At 43.3% G+C, this 22315-nt stretch overlaps 3 protein-coding genes across 7 annotated transcripts in view; 2 read left to right on the forward strand and 1 right to left on the reverse strand.

The window, feature by feature from the left end:
* CSNK1D (casein kinase 1 delta) overlaps positions 1-9607 on the forward strand; it is a 31880-nt gene extending 22273 nt beyond the window's left edge. For 3 of the 5 annotated variants that reach the window (XM_082066881.1, XM_082066882.1, XM_082066884.1), the window contains one exon: positions 206-9607. In XM_082066881.1, the coding sequence (XP_081923007.1) occupies positions 206-256 (51 nt within the window). In that variant the 3' untranslated portion in view covers positions 257-9607. The other 2 variants (XR_014185501.1, XM_082066883.1) reach the window with 2 other exon arrangements.
* SLC16A3 (solute carrier family 16 member 3) lies at positions 9131-20275 on the reverse strand. Its single transcript, XM_082066880.1, has 5 exons — positions 20118-20275; positions 14278-14528; positions 13649-13792; positions 12503-13270; positions 9131-11282 (listed from the first exon to the last, which is right to left on the reverse strand). The coding sequence occupies exons 2-5, from the start codon at positions 14498-14500 to the stop codon at positions 10996-10998; spliced, it is 1422 nt and encodes a 473-aa protein (XP_081923006.1). The 5' UTR covers positions 14501-14528; positions 20118-20275; the 3' UTR covers positions 9131-10995.
* The window catches only part of CCDC57 (coiled-coil domain containing 57), a gene marked incomplete at its 5' end in the record, with an annotated part of 25612 nt that continues 22536 nt past the window's right edge, over positions 19240-22315 (forward strand). Inside the window, 3 exon segments of the mRNA XM_082067319.1 lie at positions 19240-19386; positions 19476-19560; positions 20034-20552. Coding sequence (XP_081923445.1) covers positions 19240-19386; positions 19476-19560; positions 20034-20552 — 751 coding nt within the window.

Here is a 22315-nt window from a genome sequence, read left to right on the forward strand (position 1 = left end):
GTGAATTTTCCATGTTAACTACTAATAAAGGAGGAAATACAGGGAACTTCTTGTAGCTACAGGTGGGTGCAAAACTTTGTGTAGCTCATTGGATTTTAAATTCACACACTTTTGGCAACAAATTATATGCAAGTATATTGAGAGCCACTTGTATGTTAACTGGAAGGATATGTGCTGATGTTGTCTTGTTTTTTGGCTTTGGTAGATTCCTGCTCGGGTAACTACCAGTGTTCTCCAGTCTGCTGTGCACCGATGAAAATTATTGTGCCATGAAGGGCAGATAATGCATGGCTGATCTCCTACGTTACCAATGGCTTTACTAGCAAAAATATCCTAAACTAGAGTGGAAACATTACAAATGGGGTTCTCCATGTGACTTAAAAGGCACTTGGAGGAACATGGACAGACTCCAGCAGCTGCCATTGCAGGACGCTTTTGCAAGAAACCCAATGACCTTAAGAGAACCCTGTGGTACCAGGGCTGGAAAAGAAAGATGGTTTACAGAGTTGACCGCCTGTTATCGGATGGCCGTTTCAGTTTTCCCCCTGCGGGCGGCCAACTGTACCCCTTTTTATTATTCTACTGTAACTATAAATCTTTTACTTGGTTTAAGAAAGTTTTTTGTATCATTTTGCTAAGATTATTGGCTTAATTCTCTATAAAGAACTGTTGCTTTTGTCTGATTTAAAAATATAGACTATAAACAAACCTAAACTAAAGACAATGACTTGAAATTTATTGTTTAAAAAATTTGTCTGGCAGGGAACATGTAAATGAATCAAAAACATCTGACTTTATTTAAACTGTTTACTTATTTGTATAGTCCCATTCTGACTGAGACAGTTTTCTTAAAACTGTTAGAATTTTACTTCGCTGTTTGCTGTCTTCACTCACACTTAACAGTTAACTTTCTGTGTAACACAAAGGAATTTTTAATACTCGTTCTTTTTCATAGAAGAGAATAATACCCTGCAGGAGAGTGCAAGCATAGTAGAGATTATGATAACGGATTTCGGGTTTTTTTGTGAAGAATATGAAAGACACTGGTATTTGAGGGATGTAGAATTTGAAAGCTTGTCCTGTTTCTCTGCTTCATTTGGGTAAATGGATGGTTTCAAACATTGTTTTTATTGATGAAAATTTTGTTTCCTGCAGTTTGAGGCTGGTTAGGTTGGAGGGTATTGCAAGTGGGAATACACCTTGCCACCGGGTCATCAGTGAATTTGCATATTTCATTCAGTATCTACATATTTAAAGCAAAAAAAAATCAGGCCTTCTGCTTCATGCCAGGTCTCAAAAATTGAATAAAGAAAAGAAAAGAAAAGAAAAGAAAAGAAAAGAAAAGAAAAGAAAAGAAAAGAAAAGAAAAGAAAAGAAAAGAAAAGAAAAGAAAAGAAAAGAAAAGAAAAGAAAAGAGAAAAGAAAATCTTGCTGTGAAATTCCGAGATTTTTTTACAATTCAGGTGCATACCATATTTAATTCTTAACTGTATTCAAGCTGAGTATGCCCAGAATCATTAGCTAGGAATGAACGACTCAGCATGCTTGGGTTGTCCAAAAAACTGTTGCAGGTGTTGTTAGCACCTGTTGCTTATGGAATATAGAGATTCTTTGTAACGTTTGTTGCTGTAAACAGTCTCATAAAATAGATATTCTATCTTCACAGTACTTGGAACGGTATCAGAAGTACTGTTCATACTACTATGACTGAAGTAATGGGAAGTTCCACGTTGGAAATGAAAGTATATTCAGAGATTTTGTTTGAACAGGGATTATGAGAAATTCTTCCCTGCTTGGGGAAAAAAAAAAAAATATTAAAGGCTTATTGGTCTTCAAAGTTTTATGAAGAGTATTTTTTATTGTTTCAATGTTTACATATTCTTTTTTGCCCCTCTTGAAAGTCCACGTATTAAGTATTAGTCACTCTTCTTTGGATGTTTCCAGAACACTGGCTACTTGCCTGTGTATACTCCGGGTCTGACTGGGGAAAGCTGTGTTAGCAGAGACTGTAGTGTAAAAGCATAAGAGTTTGATCCATGGATAGGTTTGCATAAGAGAATTATTTCCTCAGTTACTATAAACTTCAGTATTTTAGGCATGTGCACTACCATTTGAACAGTTTTACACTTCACTGTGCTTTCCTTGTAAATATCTGTGTTTAATAATGTGCTGTTAGAGGGAATTACAAAGGCAGCCTCTTTATTCTCTCTGTATCTGGAACATTAGATTGCTGTACTATACTTAAAAGTTGACTCCAGACTTCTAGAATTGTACTCACTTGTGGGCAATTTTTGTCCTTCATAATAGTTAAATTCCATCATACAGAAAATAGTTAGACTGTCTATATAAACCTGTGTATTGGAAACCAGTCAGAGCACTTCATTTGTACTACCACTGTATTTGTGTACTTTAAGAATTGTGTAAATACATTCATAATAACTTCTATTCTTCTTTGGTGTAACTTACTTACAATGAATCCTTACGTGGTGTAACTTTTTCTTCCTTTAAGGAGTTTCTGTACCGACAAAGCATTGTCAGTGGCAAACATTTGAAGACATTGTCATGGTACTAAAATTTTCATGGAAAGATTTCGGTAGTTGTGGTCAGAATGCAGCAGTTAGGGTGTACAGGAAGAAAGAGAAGGCATTCATTACTTTGCTCACAGAAAGCACGTCTGTCGTCTCTTTAAAGGTAAATGTTTTCATTTGGATATCGCTGGTTTTCCACAAGTCTCTTTTACACACACTTTCTCTTATTAAGTAATACATTGTGTTGATAAGAAGTATGGGAAGAGAATTGCTACCGCGACTTGGTCTGTTATGAGAACTAGGATAAAAGCAAGAAAAATACTGAGCTCTACCCACAATGCCCTGTATAATAAAAGTTCTGGCTTTTGCTATGTAATTCTCAGAAGTGTATTCATAATCTGAGGGCAGATGCACCTGCAAGAATCCTCTGTGTTTCTGATTAGCAGGTCTTTAAAAGCTGGAAGGCTATTTATCCTCACAGTTTTCATTTAGAAGTGGCTATATACTTTCATGTGGAAAATACCAGTGTGGCTGTTTCACACAATCTTGATGGTTACAGAGATTTCTTTGTGGTACAAATACTTCAAAAACTATTGAAAATAAATCCTACACTTTATACTAAGTAAAAGCATTTAAGGAGTCCATATATTCCATTTAAACTGCATGAAAGTACTCAAAATCTCCCTTGGAAGAAGGCACGTAGCACTCTGAGGTATCTCATCCTTCACTCTCCAGTGGAGAAAAGTAGAAGCACAACTAGTTGTTGTCCTAATTTCCCCACATTCCAGAGCTCTGAGTGACAGCTCCTCCATAAAATCTGTTAAAGGCAACACTTTCAGAAATTGATTTTCTAGACAAGAACCTTTACAGTGAATATACAGATTTGTAAGTAGATCATTGGCTAATAGGGTACATGTTCATTTCAAGAGTGTTTATTTTCTCTTTATAAATGAATGAAGTTTATTTGGTCCTTTAACATTTGATTTACAAAAGCAGCAATTCATGTGTAGAAAACACTTAAGTGAAAACAAAGCTGCTGTTTTTTTAATAGTGCTAAACCATCTGGTCAGAAATCTAGATTTAATGCAGTTGTGAGGAAGCATAATCCACCATGAACTTAATCCTTCAGCAAAGTAGTTTCTAAAATGCGCTGAATGAGAGAGGTTAATTATAAAAGGGTTTAGCTGTTAAAGAATGCAATATTTCACTATTAAAAACAGTACACTTCGCTCTGGCTCATTCAGGTGACAGTTAACAGCGTTGCGTTTATATGTCTAGAATCGAGTGATTGTATGAACCAGAATTGTACGGACTACGTGCATCATTCAGTAGTCTCGTACCAGGAGTGCTCAGAGGCCTGATCTTCAGCAAGGGCCTGTTTTGCAGCAAAATCCTACTAACCTGATCAGCAAATATTTGCACAGGAATAACACTTTATGACTTTTTCTCAGACATTGGTGTTTTTTCCTGCTTAATCTTAGTAAGACTAATATGCTTTGGTTCTTTTGATGAAACCACTGCATGCTGCTGGCAGAGGGACAGCAGAAAGATGATGTCTGTATATACATGATCTATAGAAATATGGAGTCTCCAAAAAAATCTTTAAATTGTTGGCTAAAAATGCATAGATAAGATCTAGATCTGAGAAATATCAGCATAATGAACAAATAGGCATGTAAAGAAAGGGGAGATTGTGTGTCATCCTGAAGTATTAAGCCCTAGTCTACTGTGTCTTTGCTGTGACCAATCCAGGATACTTGGGGTGGGATATGGACCAAAACAGGAATTCATTTGGTATGTTATGCACTAGGAAGAAAATGTCTAGTCCTGATCTCATAGCCAGACAAAACGTTTGGTTTATTTGCAGTCCTCAGCTTGGCTCAGAGCTGCAAGCTTTACAGGCACAAAGGCAATGCAGAGCTTCTGGTATTTCCCATAATCTGCAAGGGAAAGATAAACTGGTGATTCAGTGTTTTGAGGTCATATACAGATTGTTTCCTTAAAAGACCCCGAACAGCAAAAGTTTCTCTGCTCTTACCGATAAGAAATTGTATTTTAGGTTTGTCTGACATTGTTAACCACATTTTTCAGCATGACTGGAAAGTGTTTTGCTATTTAAGAATTTTAAATACTAAAATCTAGATGCACTTCTTCATTGGATTCAGAGTTTTCCAGTGAAAGGCTTTAAACCGCTGAAACAGTAGTAGCTGGAGAGTCAGAAGAGCAAGAGCTATCCTCTGTGGCTCTGAAGCGTTCCTCTAGGGGTAGCAAGGACAGTTGCCAGGTGAAATGTTGCTGAGATGATGAAGCAGCTACTGACAGCAGTCAAGAAACAGTGTACAACTAGAGGTAAGTAGCTTTTTACTCTGCATGCCCCTAACTTTCCTCACTTCCTTAGACAAATGCAGGACCGTTTATCTCACAGACTGTCCCTCTAGCAAGAGACTTTTAAGAGCCCCAACTTTTGCAGTAGATGCACAGTGCTGAGAAAGCTGCTAAAATAACGTATTCAAAAGACGCTGCCTCTCAAATGCACGGCCTCTGCTGTTGTCAGAGTTCTTCACTCTTCAGATACAGGCGGGTCACCTTCCTTCGACAGGCCAAGCAGCGGGAACAGCAGCTGTGCGACTCGGGCCGTGCCCGTTCTCCTCCTCAGCGAAAGGTCTCGGAGAGCACCAGAGGCAAAGAGAAGCTCCGGTTTTCTGTCACAAGGATGCACTGACTGCACGCTAATAAACTCTATCCTTTCAGTCCACCTGGTAACGCTCATTCCTGTACCAGTGTACAGCTTGATCTGGACAGCGGGGTAGCAGAGCATTTGATTACACCTCAGGCCTTACCAATTTAACTAAACTAGCATAAAAAAGGTAATCATATGTTTATTAAAGCATGGGGTTTTATGTAAACTAGACCTACTATCTTTTCAGTGTAAATATACAGAGAAACTTTTGAAGCTGAGCTTAGAGAGGTTTCTCCAAAATTTCTCAGAAGAGATACTTGGAATTAGGCACAAATAGGTATGAGCCTTCTAGATAGCAAAACGTTACATTGTTCCATTGAAGAGACTGTAATTTTGATTCACTTGCGTGTAGCCTTGATATTATTATACCTTAAGGATCCAGTCTTAGCTGGGATACCATAGGATTTTTAAAAAAACACCATTAATGCATTCTTAAACTGTTTTCTTAGGAGCTTTTAGGTTCTAAAGAGCATCACTTGACAATAAAGACAGCTTGCTGGCAGGCAGGTCGGTACTCAAAATATTTAGGGCTTTTTAAGTCATAGCAGTTGATAATACTTTACCTGCAAACAAAACCTGAAGCCCCGTTCAGAGGACAAGAACAATAATTTCTACATGGAGCACCACAAAATTAATAGCTATCAGTTGATGCTTTAAAATAGTCTCCAGGATCCTTTACAGCAGGAGCTCATTTCCATTTTGGATTTGGCCAAACTATGAGTCATGGCAAAAGCTGTCCCCTTGCCCACATCAGATTCTGGCTGCCTGTCAGCTGGTGGTCACTTCTTCTTTTCTCTGCTGTAAGCATTCTGCTTCTGTATAGCTATTTCAGCACGTGCAAATGAAGCCAAATATCTAAATCTGGGTGTTAGAATTACTTTTTCTAAGCTTATTTTCTCACACCCACAGTTTTTGACAACCAAATGAATATTTATTCACTACATTTGCAACAGTTTACTAGAAAAGCATAAAAAATTCTAAATATAAATGTACACATTACATTAAAGTGCGTTAGCAACAAACAAAAAGTAATTTGCACAAAACTGGTGTACTCCCATAATCTTAAAGACAAGTGTGGCAGATAGACGCAGGCATACATGCACAGGTCAGTACTTACCGCTCTAACAGGCGAGTTTGCGTTCTTCCGAAAGTCCTCTTTACCATTGTCTACTGACGCTTTTCTTTGGGGCATAATGCAGCTGCATGTGAATGTATTTTGGATTTTCATTTTAAAGTCTGACTTCTTGGTTAGGGCAATGTTTTCATTTCTTTTTAGATAATAATTTTACATTGTCTAACACACATTTGTTTGGTTGGGTTTTAATATTAACAAGCATGAGCTCTGTCCAGTCCTTCACGTCGTACCTTCATACCATCCCAACTCTCAACTTCAGGGACTTGCTGGTTTAGCAGCAGGCACTGCTGAAGACTTGCTGTAACCTATTTAAAATCTATAGAGATTGGCATTTTCAACAGAAAGCTGCATCACTTTAAGATATTTTTGTTCTGCTGAGATCTTCTAGGATCCAAATAATTACAAGGTATTTTATTCAGAATTTTGTTTTAAAGCAAATTTATCTTTGTAAAGGAGGAGGAAGAAGAAAATAGTTCTAACTCTGCATTGCTCATTGTCTAGTAAACAGGCCAATTGTCTCTACTGGGTATTTTGCATGTTTGATATACATAGACTGATACATACATATATATGTGCACACACATACACCTCTTTATATATTCTCTGTGTGTTACAGGCATTCATACACATACCCTCTTCTTGCATTGGGAAATTAAGGGCCTAAGATCCATTACGTGATCAAACATACAATATTTGAACCATCAGTCCTATAGTACACAATTTATAGAATGTACAAGGATCTAAAAAGCTTTAAAAATTATGCTCATCTGGACACTAAAAGACCATTCGTTAGTTTCAGAGAAACAATCTGCAAAAACTATCTTTCTACTGTTTTATAGTATTATACTTGGATTTTTTGCACTTGTGTTTCTCAATTGTTTCCCTTACAGACGTCTTAAATAGATTTCTGAACTATGTGGCTAAAGAAGTTACATTTGCTCCAAGAGTGTATGATGCAAAAGCAAATTATAATATTGTCTTTGGGATACTTGCCTAATTGTTGTACAATTAGCTGTGTTCCCTTTCCCCTTTTCTTCCCTTTTCTTTTTTCAAAGTGCAAAATTGTGACCAGGTGAAGGTTGAACAAAGGTTCATCCAGGTAGATGTTGTGTGGAACTGTTCTGCTTGTGTCTCTTTAGTGATGCTTCATGACTCTGACCACACACATCCTCAACATTTATGAAAGAGCACATCTCACAAAGTGCCCATCTCAGTGGCGTTGAGAATAAAGAAATACTGTGCCAAAATACCTGGTGGGTTTTTAAAGGAATTCCTTTTAAATTTACAATAAGCAGAGTTAAATTAGTGAGAAGCCAGGCTAGTCTTGCCAAGAGAAGGAGCCCCACTACGATCCTCTGCTTCTGTTTGTGAGTTACCAACCAACGTTCTGAGACAGTGCTGGGAACCCAAGGATTCACCGTGGGTTTGGTTTTGTTTTTACATCTTGGCATAGGAAGGAGGGTAAAGACTTTTGTGGCCATGTCCATAGGAACAGTTGGGCCCATGGCTCAGCGCAGCCTGGCGTACTGGCCTGCAGTTATCCAGGCCGAGGATCAGGCATGCACAGAGGTTTCCTTCCCATCAGTATCATCAACCTCTTGCCAAGGAAACAAAGGCAGCTGGACAGGATGAGGACTGGAGGGCTGGATGTCACCCCGAATGGAACAGAATGGAAGCAGGGAGCTTAACTGGCTTCAGAACTCAAAGTATTCTCAGGCTTGACAGTTTTGATGTTGCTAAGAGACCTGCGTTAGGAGTTTCTCATCTCTGCGTTGGTGCGTGTTGTAAATAATGAAAATGGTAAAAGATTTTATAGCCTGCATGAAACTGCTTAGCAAAGTAAGTTCTAACTTTTATTTCTCAGTAAGTGTCCTGTGATTTGACCTCTCACGCAGTAAGCATCTGCTCTCATGAATACTGCAATCCATCGGTAGGTCTGTGCTGAAAATAGCACACGAGCACTGCCAGCCCTACACAGAGCACTTCACTTCATCTCTGAGCCGAGGAAAAGAACCTTGTATAGGCCAACGAGGCACTTTTTTGAACACTAGATTTACTTCAGAAATTAGTCATGGTGTCTTGTTGAAATGTGTTTCCCTTGCCTTAAGAACTTCCCCTTCTGCCCCAGTCACATAAAATTTGTAACACTTCATGTTTCCAGCTTAACTATAAAGGTATTACGTGTGGAAAACAAAACATAGTGTGGAAGTCTGGAAAGTTAGTACAATGAGGCCAGATCTTCAAGATCTTAAGAGTCTAGACAATTCGCAGAGCGTGCAGAAACTTAAAATTGTGCCAAAACCTGAGGTCAAAGGAATAACCATTTACTTCTTTGATAAAAGTATTGCATTACCTGGCAAAGAAATCTAGCAATCAAAACCCACAGTAAGGCAAAAATGGCTATCTGAGAATCTGAATTCTCCTTTGAGAAGGTTTCTAGCTTTTGCTTTTGAAACAGAACAGGGAACTCTAATCTGAAAGTTGTATCAGGCCTTCGTGTATCGTCTGAAGCAGTCTCCAGGGGTATCATAAACTGATCCGCGGATTCCCTTTCCCTCTTGCCCTTTCGCACACGGCCTTCTGGAACAAACCGTGTTGCGTTCCAAGAACTGCGTTAGTCTTTAGCAAACTGGAGCTAAGTTCAGTAACGTAAGTTCTTATAACTAGGACATGCCGGTGCAATTCCTCCGACAAAATTCATAAAAGGTTTTAAAGTAACACACTATATGCAATATAAAAATAAACAGTTTATTCAGTGCAGAATCTATTTTTTTTTAATCACTCAAAAAAAAGTCACGATCCTAACTTTTCCAGTTTGTGCAAGGTCATCCTAACACTGCAGACCCATTCTGAAGAAACGACCAGAACGGAAGCTGGTATCTGAGGTACTTCCACTAGGGAATGGCTCATGGTTGTAGCACTGTGTTGGATTTACTGTATGTTTCTGTTAAAATGCTCGAGTATGAAACAACTAATGATGTTATTTTTAGCAGGGATACAGGGTTTTAAGGGATTGCAGTCTTTTAGTTTTCAGTTATTAAACAGAACAATTTTGGCACCTGAAAGCCAATATTCCTTTGCTACCAACAAGAAGACTGAATCTGGTATAATTAGTTTCCTATGAAGACTTTTACTGAAGTCACAAAACCTGGAAAGCTTTTTATATACATATCCGAAAGGTGGGTTGCAGGAATATGATTTTTTTATAAAAGATTACATTTCTTGAATGGTTTTGGGTGAAAAAAAAATATATATATAATGCCTCCTTTTCTATTCAGTGTCCTCACAATGACTCTTTTTCCCTCTCTATGCTGCTTCAAATGTGCTGTCACTGCCTCACCTCATCTGCTGCTTCTCCTTCGCCCGTACCCGTGTCAGAGGGGATTTAAATACCAGCCCGAGACTCCCTGTTGTGTCTGTGCAATGATTAGCAGGGCCGACCCCGTTCTTGATTGGTCCTTATGCATTGCTGCCAGAAACACGGTCAACAATTCCGTCGTGTTTCCTCAGCAAGCAAGAATGGCACCTTGAACTTCCATGGATTAAGCAAAAGGATGGTGAAGTGGGGAAAATGGGGAAAGAAAAGGAAAAAAATAATCAAGTTCAAAATAAACAAGGCATGCACACAAAAAGGGAAAAAAAAGACCTTCCTATATTGCTAACATTGCATTTTAAAGATGGCTAGTATGTTTCAAAATAGTCCAGTCCCTTCCCTAAGTCTACACTTAAGGATCCCACACTGATCCATACGTTATCTGGCAACTTATACTGTTTCTTTTATATACAACATGGATGCTCAGAAAACTCTACTAAAGCTAGTATCTCTCTTCCCCATGTTACACTGTTCTTCAGTAACCACCCATGTAAAGGCAGGCGAGCTTTCCTCGGTTTGTCAGGATCGGTTCTGCTAGTTTTCTTTTCTTTCAGTGATCCCTTACCCTACCGCTTGAGTGATCCGCTGAGGACAGGATCTGCAGCGCGCCTCTCCACGCAGTGTCTCCAGATGATAATTAAAAAGATTACGTGTTTAGACAAAACTCAGACATACATTTACAGAATCGAAGTAACAGATATTATCAAAATTAAATTAGGGCTGAGCCAATTAATCTAAAAAAGTAAGAAATAAAAAAAACTAATGGAGACCTTTAAGTTCCTGAGATTTTTCTCCATCTCAAACTCTTTCCCTTTCACAAAGAACACAGAAAGGGAAATTCTGTTTAGCCACACGATACAGCAATTTCACTAATATTGTCTGAAAACATACACAGAATTCCACTTTTCTTAAAATATACTCTTCCTATATCTTTTCCAAGTGAGCAGTTTCTGGTGATGCATAGCAAGACTCTAGTTTGTGTTTAGAAAAGCTTTTTTGTTTACATAAAAAGTATAACCACAATGCTCAACCTTTTACTGATAAAGCTAATTTTCCGATAAAAGGTTGTCTAGCTAATCAGCTTCCAGAGAGACCTGATGAGCTGACTGGCCTCCATTTAATAAAGCAGATAGCCCAGCCCTAAACTAGTTCTATTTCTAAAATAAATAGTGTTGAAAAATCTTCCTTTTCTACAGGCTTGGTTGGTCTCCCGTCCTGCTCACACACACGTTTCTGGGTTAGTTACAACTTCACCGTTTTTTTCAGGCTCATCTTTCAGAAACTGCTCCACTTCAACAGAGTCCACCTTAGCGTCTTCGGGAGTTTTCTCTTCAGATTTGTTTAACTCCTCTCTTTCTGCTGCTGCTTCTTTAGTCTGTGGTTCGTCTGATTTCTTCTTGATGCAGAAGAAATTTCCCAAAGCCAATACAAGTGCCGAGGTGGTAACTTCAATTCCAGCAATAATAAAAACAAACATGTACCTCCCTGTTGCATCCAAGAGTTTTCCTGCAAAAGACAACATTCCAGGTAATTAACAAAAGTGATTATCTTGCAATGGATTTTTCCTGCTTTTTTTAAACATTTAAATTACTCCTGTCTGGAAGCACCGTGACTATCTCAGCAAGTTTTTTCTAATTAGCTTTTTAACAAGTTTATAAGAAAATATTTCTCAATTATTTCATTTCAGTTTCACATTCACCGACATTACATCACATCCCAAAACACATACTCCTATGCACACACAGTCAAGCAATTCAACTGGAAGAAAACCAGTCTAGCCTTCATACGCAAGAGGTGAGACAAATGCCAAGCGTTGCAGCTCAGTGTGCACCCAGGGCCGGGCTGGTACCATCGGCCGCCTCTGCCTCCCAGTCGCATTTCCTTTCTCATGCATTAGTCAAGTTAACTTTTCACAGGACGTGGTGGAGGTGAAAGAACAGGAGGGAGAATGTGAAGGAAGTGGTGCAGAGCACTGTTTTCCCTTTATGGGTTCTGTCAGGATACTTGATGCTTTTCAGTGTCTGGTATAAACAGTAAACATTTCATGGCAGTTAACTGGCAGGGTTTGGATGTTTCTTTGTTTTCAGTTCAGAGCCTGTAAAATTCCTGTTCTTTGAGTAGTAACTTATTTGCAATTCTGAATTCAAATGAATGAATTTGAATATTTTTAATGTCCCCTTGTCTTGGGGCTGTGAGATGTGCAATAGGAGCAGTCTGCCTTCCTTAAAACAGTCCAGTTTTAGAGTCCTCCTTCTAAGATTTTTTTTTCCCTCCTTCTGACGTTTTCTTTACTCCTCCAAATCTACCATTGGGTATAGAGAATCTATCCTAGTACTTTCCAAAGAAAATTGACAGGTTTCATATTCTGAGTCCCAACTCCAAAGAGTTCTGAATTTTATTATTCACTCTGTGTGTAAAACTCATCTCGTACAATATTAGCCATCTACTAATAACAGGTCCGGTGTAGGTTTTCAGTGGAGAAGGAGCAGCATCTCCAGATGGCAATTCAACCAATCCTGAAATATATCCGAGAGGGAAAAGATTCATCCCACCCTGTCTTGGACTAGTTCAGATTGTAACTGCAGAAAGTAATTGAAGCATGCGCAACACAAGCCCAATATGCACTTCTTGAGTGTTGTCTCTTTTCTCTGATCTCTTATCATATAATTTGTGTAAATGGATGCAATGCAAATGATTTTGAATTCTGAAATGAATGGTATACTTACCTGCCGATGGTGGACCAATTAGAACAGCCATAGCTTCGGCCAGGAGCACTAAACCGATGGCACTGGAAAACTTCTGAGTACCAACAATAGCCATGAGAACTTCAAACTGAAGAGCACCTACCATTCCGTAAGAAATGCCAAAGAAAATGCAAAAGACCACCAGGCCACCATAGTCAACAGACATGGAACCCATGAGATCTGTAAAGCCATTGAAAATCATAGCAAAACTGAAGAGGTAGACACAGCGTGGTCTAACCCACTTAAGACCAGCTACCATCCCACAAACGGGCCGAGCAAAGATATCAATGAATCCCAGAATAGTCAGAAGAAAAGCTGCTTTGGTGTCTTGATACCCTAAATCCTTGGCATAACTCACAACAAAAACTGGGGGAACGAAGAGGCCAAGCACCATTATAGATGCTGCTAGTGTGTAGATTATAAAACCACCATCTTTAAACACGCTGAAATCCAGAAGTTTTTTCTTCGCTTTCTTCTCAGCTGGTTCTTTCGTAGCTTCTGACTTTTTGGGTGACTCCAACGGTCTCATTAATGCTCCACATACACAGCAGTTGAGCAGCATCCCACCTAGTATAAGGAATCCTCCTCTCCAGCCATACTCGTGCTGCAGGATCTGCCCCAGCGGAGAGAGAGCGCAGAGGAACACGGGGCTGCCCGCGGCAGACAGCCCGTTGGCCAGCGGCCGGCGTTTGTCGAAGTAGCGGTTTAACATAATGAGCGAAGGCTGAAAGTTCAGTGCCAGACCCAAACCTGTAGCAGAGGGTATGTAGAAATTAATACTGGCCTACAATATCTCTATTAAAAAAATTCTAATTACAGTTTTTCTGATTCAAGATAGTTCTATTTTAAATGGGGAAAAGAATTCTAAGAGAACATTTCAAAAAGCAGTCCACTTCCATAATATTCTTGTACACCATGGTTACGCTTCACTGATTGCAGCAGTAGCTATGAAACATACCAGTAAAATTAATATTCGTAAAAAAATAAATGAGAGTTTAATTCCACATTTATCTGCCATCTTTATAAAAGCCCATCTTGATGATCCTGATGAATATTTGTCACTTCTGCAAAATTTCAACTTAAGCTAAGACTTTAGCAAGCTCATTTGCAACCACGCACGCTGCTTACCAGTGATCACACCTGCGGTGAGATAGATCTGAACAATGCTCGTGCAAAAGGAGGCAATCACCATCCCCATGGAGGCAAACAGGCCGCCCACCAGCATGACGGGGCGACAGCCAAAGCGATTGACACACACACTACAGAGTGGACCTGCACAAGAAGAGCAAGTTACAATTGCTAAGATAAAACAATGTTGGCAATTTACTTTATGTCAGTTTGCATTTCTTCTTTGGCAGTGTTAGGTTTACAGTTGGAGTCAATGATCTTAAAGCTCTTTTCCAACCTAAATGATTCTATGACTCTTTCCATGCTTATTCCATACTGTCAGGCCAATCCAGAAGAATGTTCTTTCCTCTGCAGTCAAATACTTAGTCTTTTTGTCTTCACAGTGCCATGCAATTTTTCTCTGTCATCATCTTCAGTAGCTGCTGAGTTACAGAAATTTAATTTTGTCTGCAAGCTGGATGTGCTTAAATAACTTTTGGATTGATGTGATAAATAGTAATTCTTGTTTGGAATGCCTTACTTGCACACAAGTAATGATACGCAATCATGATTCATGCTGTAGATGGCTGTACGATTTACAAACATCACTGTATGATGCAATGCTGTTTCAAAAACAGAGAACCACCTACCTGTTCCATAAAGCATGGCCAACAGAATGGAGGAAATCCATGCAGTGTCACTATATCCAATGCCAAATTCCCGGATAAGTTCTTTAAAGAAGACGCTGACTGCCTTCGGAAAGGCGTAGGAAAATCCCGTGATGATAAAACAGCCAAACAGGACAGCCCAGCCCCAGCCCCCGTCAGGGGCTTTAACACCAGATGGACCATCATCCGCTACCACAGCTCCCATGGCGAAGCTCAAGCGACAAGAGTGTTCCCTAAGAAACAAAAAGCAATTACAGTGTGTAGACATTGGGACAAATACCTCACCAACATTATCTAACCAAAACAGGCAGAAATTGCACCGCAGTTAAAGTTACAAATAAGATCTGGGGCTATTTTAAATACAAATCTCATGCAGTGCTATTTTAACTATTCCTTGTTTGGGTTTTGTCCTTAAAAAACTTGCAAAAAATACATTAAACTGAGATGCAGACAGTTGGTTTTAGATGAGCACGCCCTCTCAGCTCTCCCAAAGTCAGAACTGGATCTCAGCCAAATCCCTGTTTCATAGAAAAACTGAATCCATTACAGCAGTTCAGGGGTGTATTTGACTTTCACAAGTACGTAATAACTACGACATTAAAGTCTGCAGGATTTTTGTTACAAGACCTTGTTATACGAAGCTCCTGGATTATTCACTTAGGAGACCTGGATGCAAAATCCTGGTGCATCATGAGTATTCTGTGCGACTGCGGAAAATCATGCAGGCGTTTTGTTCCCTACTGAGGACAGCAACGCAGCCCTGACGCACCCCCACCTCGGCAAGACGGACAGACCTCGAGCTTCTGATGAGCTATCGGTTTTCATGCACTAAGTGCCGAAGCTAAACTGCAATGAAAATATATACGTGCAGTTATTGTGGATGACGTTAGTAACTGCAGCAATGCTCAGTATCACTGCCTGCCTGAAGCAATACTTTCCATTGTTTTTATTACATTATCAGTAAAATTTTTAAATATTTGATGAATCATCTTTCACATCTTCCATATGCAGCCACAAGTGCCTCTGCATCTAAAAAATAAAATATCTTATTGTGAGAATGTTATGTACTACACAGTAATGCTGCAAAGTTTTAGAGAGAGACTGGGGTAAAAACAAGAAGTGTCCCTGTATGTGGGAAGTGCAGGAAGTATTGTATGAGAGCAGTGACGTTTTTCAAGGGTCACTTTGGTGCACTAAATTAAAGTCCAGAGATGCGTGTCTGCCAACCCGCCCGTCATTGGTTTCTGTCCACCCTTCAAAACTGGTTTTCCCAGTAACTTCTGTATGATACAAGGTATAAAGCATTTTTCAAAAAAGGATTCATTTTAAAGCAATAGCCAGATAGCATGGAGTAGGTACACACAGTGTCATCCCTCGTGATACTGGTAGCTCTGTAACATTAATGGTAACAGGGAAAATGCTGATTCAAGTGTCTCAGCTCACGTGTGTGAAGAACAGAAGATGTAAAACTGAAGGAGTCAAGGGGCAGGAGGAATTCACACCCCCACTGCTTACAGATTGTCAGAGCATTTCATTTGGAGTGAATGTTTCAAACGTTGGAGGTAATGCCATGTGAGCACGTTTTGCTGAAAAACACCAATGGGCAGTTTATCCCAAACGCTCAGCGGTGCGGACAGAACGCTCGGCCCCGGCAACAGAGGGCTCGTGCCGCGCACCGGCAGCGGGGACGGTCTCCCCCGAGCCCAGGGGCAAGCTCTGCTGGCCGGCAGTGCCGGGCCCGGACGAGGGACCCGCACCCGAGCCATCTCAGGCGGCTTTTCTGACGAAGCGCCGTTAACAGCTCCCCGGCGGCCCGCGAGTTCCCCCGGGCAGAACCGCTCGGTCCGCCGCGCTCCTGCAGGGGGCGGGAAGGCGACTCGGCCTCCCGCGCCCCGCGGCGCTGCGCACGCGGCCGGACAAGCTGCGCTCGAGCCGCGGGCACGGCCGCTCCGCCGCGCGCGCGAGCACCGGAGCCGCGGGCGGCGGTCCAGGGCGGGGCCCGCTCGCGGCGGCCCCGCGTGACCCCGCCGCTGTGACGTGCGGCCGCGCCGGCCAACCCAGCAGGGCGCGCGCGCTGGCGGCCGCCGCACTGAGACGTGCGGGACGTGACTGGGCGGATGGGCGGGGCGCCTACCGTAATTGCGGCAGGGCGGCGCACGAGCTGCCCGCAAGCCGCGCGCCCGTCCCGCGCAGCTGCCGCATCCGCAGTGCGCGGCCAGAACACGCGGAAACGCGCCCGGCCCGGCCGAGCACGTCGGCCTTTCGGAGATGTACTGTGCTCCACCGGGCCCACAAGGCTCACCAGCCTCGGACACCCCGAGAGGAACGGCCTCTGAAATGGTGTTGTGTTCTGCTGTGACGAAAGAGCTAGAAGGGCACAAGCGGGGGAATCTGGCCTTTATGTCACATCTACGACCACATTTGGCTAAAAAATCACCATAAACCAACATACTAGACCTTCAACACCATCCTTTTTAAGATCAGTCTACATACGCACACATCCATATCAATCTTGTTCATCTGGTTTAATCCATCACTAGTTTACATTAACACATCAAAATTAAAAGACCATTAACCTTGTATCTGCAGAAGATGCACTTCATTCCGCTCCCTTCATGCCGTTGCCGCGTGCCTTCCTAGGCCAGGCTGGACTCACCCCCCTAAGAATCAACAAGTAGTAAGGAGGTTCCTGTGTGGAACGTGCAAACCAGAGCGCCTCTCAGAAGTGGGCTCATGGCTGATTTGCACAGGCAAAATTTTTACTTATGATTTGACTTAAATACTGGTACACTGGCAAAGGCTGTGAAGACAGGAGGCTACTGTTGCAACAGCTTGCTTTGCTTTCTGCTTTTACTAGCTCAGCCCTGTTTAGAGGCAAAAGATTACATTTAACTGGCTGCAGCTCGGTTTCGGTATCACCATAATAAACGTGATAGTATTGTCACTATTTATTCCAGATTCCTCCTATGATAAATGGGTTCTTGCTCTGGCAATGTGTAAAGCAAAGGGAGCAAATGTAGTTAAATGTGTGGCGCACCATGTTTCTGAGATTATCCTCTTATTGCCATGGAAACTAATGCAGGCTCAGTTAGGAGGAATTATTAGGTGGCTGTAGGTAGCGTTGTGGGTGGTGTGCTTGGTGCGATGCTGCAGTGTATATACAAGGAGAGCATTTGTATTATAAAAAGGAGCAGCTAGAAATGGCAATAATCTAATATCAGTGTTTAGCCAGTATCCTTATAGGCCACGTAGCCATACTTTATGATCAGCAGTATGGGTAGGAAGAACATTTGTGAGTTTGTAGGCTGGCCTATATAGCTTGAGAACTTCCTCTGAATTAATTTATTTTAACTATGGCAGAAACCTTGAATAAACTTCCATGCAGGGACCCCAGTTCAGACTGGAATTCAGTCTGGAACTCTACAAGGCTAAGAACTGTACAATTACAAAATGAGGAAGATGGTCTAAGATGAGCAATGTAGAGATCATCCTTCAGCTTCTTATCTGTGGAACAAAAAGAATAATGATTCTCTCTTCATAAGGTGTTGGGAGTATGGATACACTGAAAAGCACAGACTTCTCACTACTGTGTTAATAGGAGTCATAAACCATAAGTCATATTTGCCCAAGGGTATTAAAATCTAAGCAGACTAAATAAAAGATGACTGGCAGCACTTTTAATCTTGAAATACATATTTGCATAAATATTTTCTTTAATTACAGATCAACAGTAACTAACAGTTCAATCTTCTCAGGTACCACCTTTGAAACAAACATATTAGTTCTCTAACAATAGCATTATCAGCCTCCCTAGTTGTTGTCTCTACATCAAATAACCCATTTCTGGAAAAGTGGACTTTCTTCCTAAAGCCTATGGGGTTTTTTACACCACATCCATCGTCCTCAGTGCATTATCATCAGCCTCACAGCGGCACCTTGACCAGACAGCATATGCCCTTTTGTCTGTACAGAAAAAGTGACAAACATGCACTTGAATTATTTGGCTGCTTTCTGTATGTTTTCAAAAACAGAAGTTGCAGAATCCGACCTTCAGTTGCATACTTATAAATCATTCTTCATGCCTCATGAAAATTAAGTTCAGCCCTGCAGCTATGGTGGCTTTGCCATGTGTCAACGCTTTAAAAAAAAAAGCATAAATTATTGCCAACTGTTTATAGTAGCGTCCTTATTTAGTCTAGTATGAACCCAAAAGCTGACAGAGCTAGACAAATACTAATTAAGGGTCTGGTCCCATCACCACCTGGACATTCATGCTTATTATTGCGGACTACCATGGAACTACCCTGACACAGAAAGTGCTTACATGTATGTGCACTGCATCTCGAGCTAGTTTAGCACATGGAGCTGAATATAGTGGGAAAAGATCATCTGGCTAAGAGGTGTCATTTTACAAAATCACTGTGGACAGTGCAGCGGCTTAACATGGTGTCATGCATTGAGATATATGAAACCTCACTTCTGTCACCTTCAAAATATCACCTTAATATTTTTTATAATTTACCTTGAGTTATAATTCCTCTGAAGCACAACAGGTGTACTGTACTAATAGACTGTTTTACCTTTTTAAACTGCCGATTGCCACTCCTTAACAAACTACCGCTCCCTCTGAAATAAACATTGCGAAACCACACAAGACTTCACTGTGACATCCTAAATTAAACCGCTTTCCAACTCATTTACCCAAAAAAGCACGCAAACCTGCTGACCAAGAGTGCCTTTCCACTAACGGCTGCTAAGTGCTAACGGTTTGCGCCGGTGAGGAAGTTGTATTGCTACAATTCACCCTCACTTTGGGGCGCTTTTCCTGCACAGAAGTCAGGCAGGCGAAGGAACAGACCTTTCCGTGTGGATTACGAGCAGTAGCACAAAAGGCTCTTTCCCAACGGACTCGGAGGGGCCGCGGGGGAAGAGGGTGGGAGAACAATGGTGGCGATCGCGGCCACGGCGCCCGGGTCGCCGCCGCAGATGCTCACGCAGCCTGAAGAGGCGATTCCGCGCCCGAGCGCCCCACGGAGCAACGGAGCCGCGGCCGGGGCTGCGCCCATGACGGGACGGTCCCTCAGACCGCGTGTCGCTCGCTTTGGCGAACCTGAGCCGCCGCCGCTGTGACAAAGGGAACTCCGGAATTTACCTCCCGGGACTCTACACTGAAATGAAAGGTGAGCAGCAGCGAAGGGATCGCGGAGGCGGATGCAGAGACCCTCGTCGCCCGGTACCGGTCTGAAGCCGGCGATGGCAGGCACTGTACGTGCGCTGGGGCCGGCGGCACGGCGCGCCCAGGCGTGACCCGGTCGCCAAGGGGAGAAGCCGGGGGCAGCGCTCTCTCGCAGCAGCCCAAGCGCGGCTCGGTCGCAGGAACGCTCCCCGCCTGGACTGCGCCGTCAGGCCGGCGGCGGCGGCAACGCTGGGCGACCCGCACCGCAGCGCCGGTTTCCCGAGGAAGACACGCGCCTGCCTGGCCCCACGCGCGGGAGAAACGGGGCGGGCGGGGGCTGCCCCGCCGTCCCACGTGAGGTGGAGCCCGGGGGGAAGGACAGTCCGCGTCGTGCCCCCCACCCCAGCAGCAGCCTCTGGGCGACGGATGAAGCCGCGACGCCCCCGCCGCGCTCGCCCAAAGCTTCGGCCGCGCTAGAGCGCGTCCGCGGATCCGGGCAGCTCCACGCAGAGATGCGCTCTCGGACTCCCCGGCGTTCCGGGGCCGGATCACCCGGCTCCAGACCACCCCGCGCTCCCCACGGCGTTCGCCCCCGTGCGCAAGGCAAGCATCCCCAGCATCACGCACGACGGCCCCGCCTCAGTACCTGAGTCACGTCCCGCGCCCCAGCGTGCGGGTGCCGGTGCTCACGCCGAACCTGCCCGGTTCCCCGTGCGCCCGGACAGACGTGCGCCCAGACAGACCCGCCCAGCGCGGCTGCCGCGCGCTCCGCCCCGCCCGCGCCACAGCGGGGGCGCCCGGGTTCTGGCGCCGTCACGTGACTCCTTCCCGCCGCTACAGGTTCGCCCGCGGAGGGGCGCGCCGCCGCGTGCGGTGCCGCGCGAAGCGGAGTCCCCGGCGCCGCGCGCGAGGGGCCAACACGAGCTTTCCGCCCCTTGCGGACCGGACCGGACCGGACCGGACCGGACCGGACCCGACCCGACCCGACCCGACCCGACCCGACCCTGCCCGCCGGGAACGCTGCCCGGCTACCGAAAGTGCAGGACCCGAGCAATGGACTTGCGTGTACAAACTGGCTTCTGTAGTTGAGGTTTGTTCCGTGCTGCTGTTTCTGTTTTCCAGGGAATGATCACATTTTCTTTGTTGTCTTCTCACGGAAGAAAAGCTCTAGATTAATAGGATCAAGAAACTGTGTTCTTCTCTGCCAATCTGTTTGTTCCACTGCTTAGACAAGTCATGGCATACATCATTAAATAACTTCTACTAAAAAAGGTAGTATTTTGATGACAGTATGAATAAAACGAATCATGATCTGAAAAATGAACAGTACATCTTGCAGGCAGACAGACAAAAGCATTCAATAAAACCAGCAATTTACAATGATAAAGTTAAAACAAGAGTGAAATGTTCCAGATTTGGAGACACCTGTCAGCAGGAGAGTCAGTCGGTGGGCTGTAGTGTAGCACAGAGCAAGACAGCCCTGGAGAGCTGTTGGTGTAGGCTGCAGAGAAGGTGGAAAGAGAAGGAAACAGGAAATAGGATTGCTGCCTTCAGCTGCCTGTTCTACCACTGCTATAGTGGACCTGCACTTTAATGTATTAAAAGCCATTTTTTTCCACTAACAACTTGAAACAAAAACACTTCAAGAACTTGATTCTTCTTCTCATGTCGCAATTTGAAGCAACTGAAAGACAAAACAAACAAGAGACTTCTATCCCAGCAGCATCAGAAGACTGGACTCAAAAAGACCCCTTGCATCCTACCCACTCTGTCCATTTACCCTGACTTGGGGTTGTTGTACAAGGCAGCGCAGGCTCAGCTCTGCTGTGTGTGCTCACCCGTGAGCTTCTCTTGCTATTGCCAGTTACCATGTTTGTGCTATAAACAGGGACTATTTAGGACCAAAAAACTCTGAGGTGTATGAAGTGACTTAAAAAAAAAAAAAAGAAAACTTTACGTGCCCCATCTTGCCTTTCACACAAACACGTACATTTGCTTTATTGGCTTTTTTTTTTCAAACCTGACTGTGCCTGAAATGATTTTTCAGAATACAAATCCAAAATTTTCATCCAAAGCACATCATGAAGTCCACTTTTATAGAGTCAAGATGTAAAGAAACAGACACTCACTACCTTAATCACTTACAAGTCAGTTCTGGAAGCCTAAACTTTCAAACTTCTTAAAGGAAGTCTTCCCCAAAAGGAAGTAATTTTATTCCAAATCTTTCTGAACTACCTCCTTATTTTGGAGGGAGAAAGGTGGAAAATCAGCCTGTGGAGAGTTTTGGAGCGAGGGAGAAGCTCAGGAGGATGCTCCAACACGGGAGGTGTCAGGAGCCCATGTACATGGGCGGTCTCGCCTTCACCACCCACACACCTGGAGGGGTTCAGGAGTGGGACACGGCCCGTCTCGGCTAAGCTCAGCACAGCTTGGCTAGGCTCAGCACAGCTAGGCTAGGCTCAGCACCGCTCAGCTTGGCTCGGCAAGGATCAGCAAGACTCGGCTCTGGAAGGCTCAACTCTGCAGGGTGTGGCAAGGCTGGGATCGGCAAGGCTTGGCACGGCTCGGCAAGGTTCGGATCGGCACGACTCGCAGAGATAGGATGAGAAGAAGCCTCAAATTGCACTAGGGGAGGTTTATTTTGGATATTAGGAAAAACTTATTCCCGGAAAGGGCTGTTGGGCGTTGGAACAGGCTGCCCAGGGCAGTGCTGGAGTCACCATCCCTGGAGGGGTTTGAAAGATGTGTAGATGTGGTGCTAGTGGACATGGTTTAGTGGTGGACTTGACAGTGTTGGGTTAACAGTTGGACTCGATGATCTCAAAGGTCTTTTCCAACCTAAAT

The sequence above is a fragment of the Streptopelia decaocto genome (assembly GCF_964273445.1).
Source record: "Streptopelia decaocto genome assembly, chromosome: 16".
Taxonomy (NCBI): Eukaryota; Metazoa; Chordata; class Aves; order Columbiformes; family Columbidae; genus Streptopelia; species Streptopelia decaocto.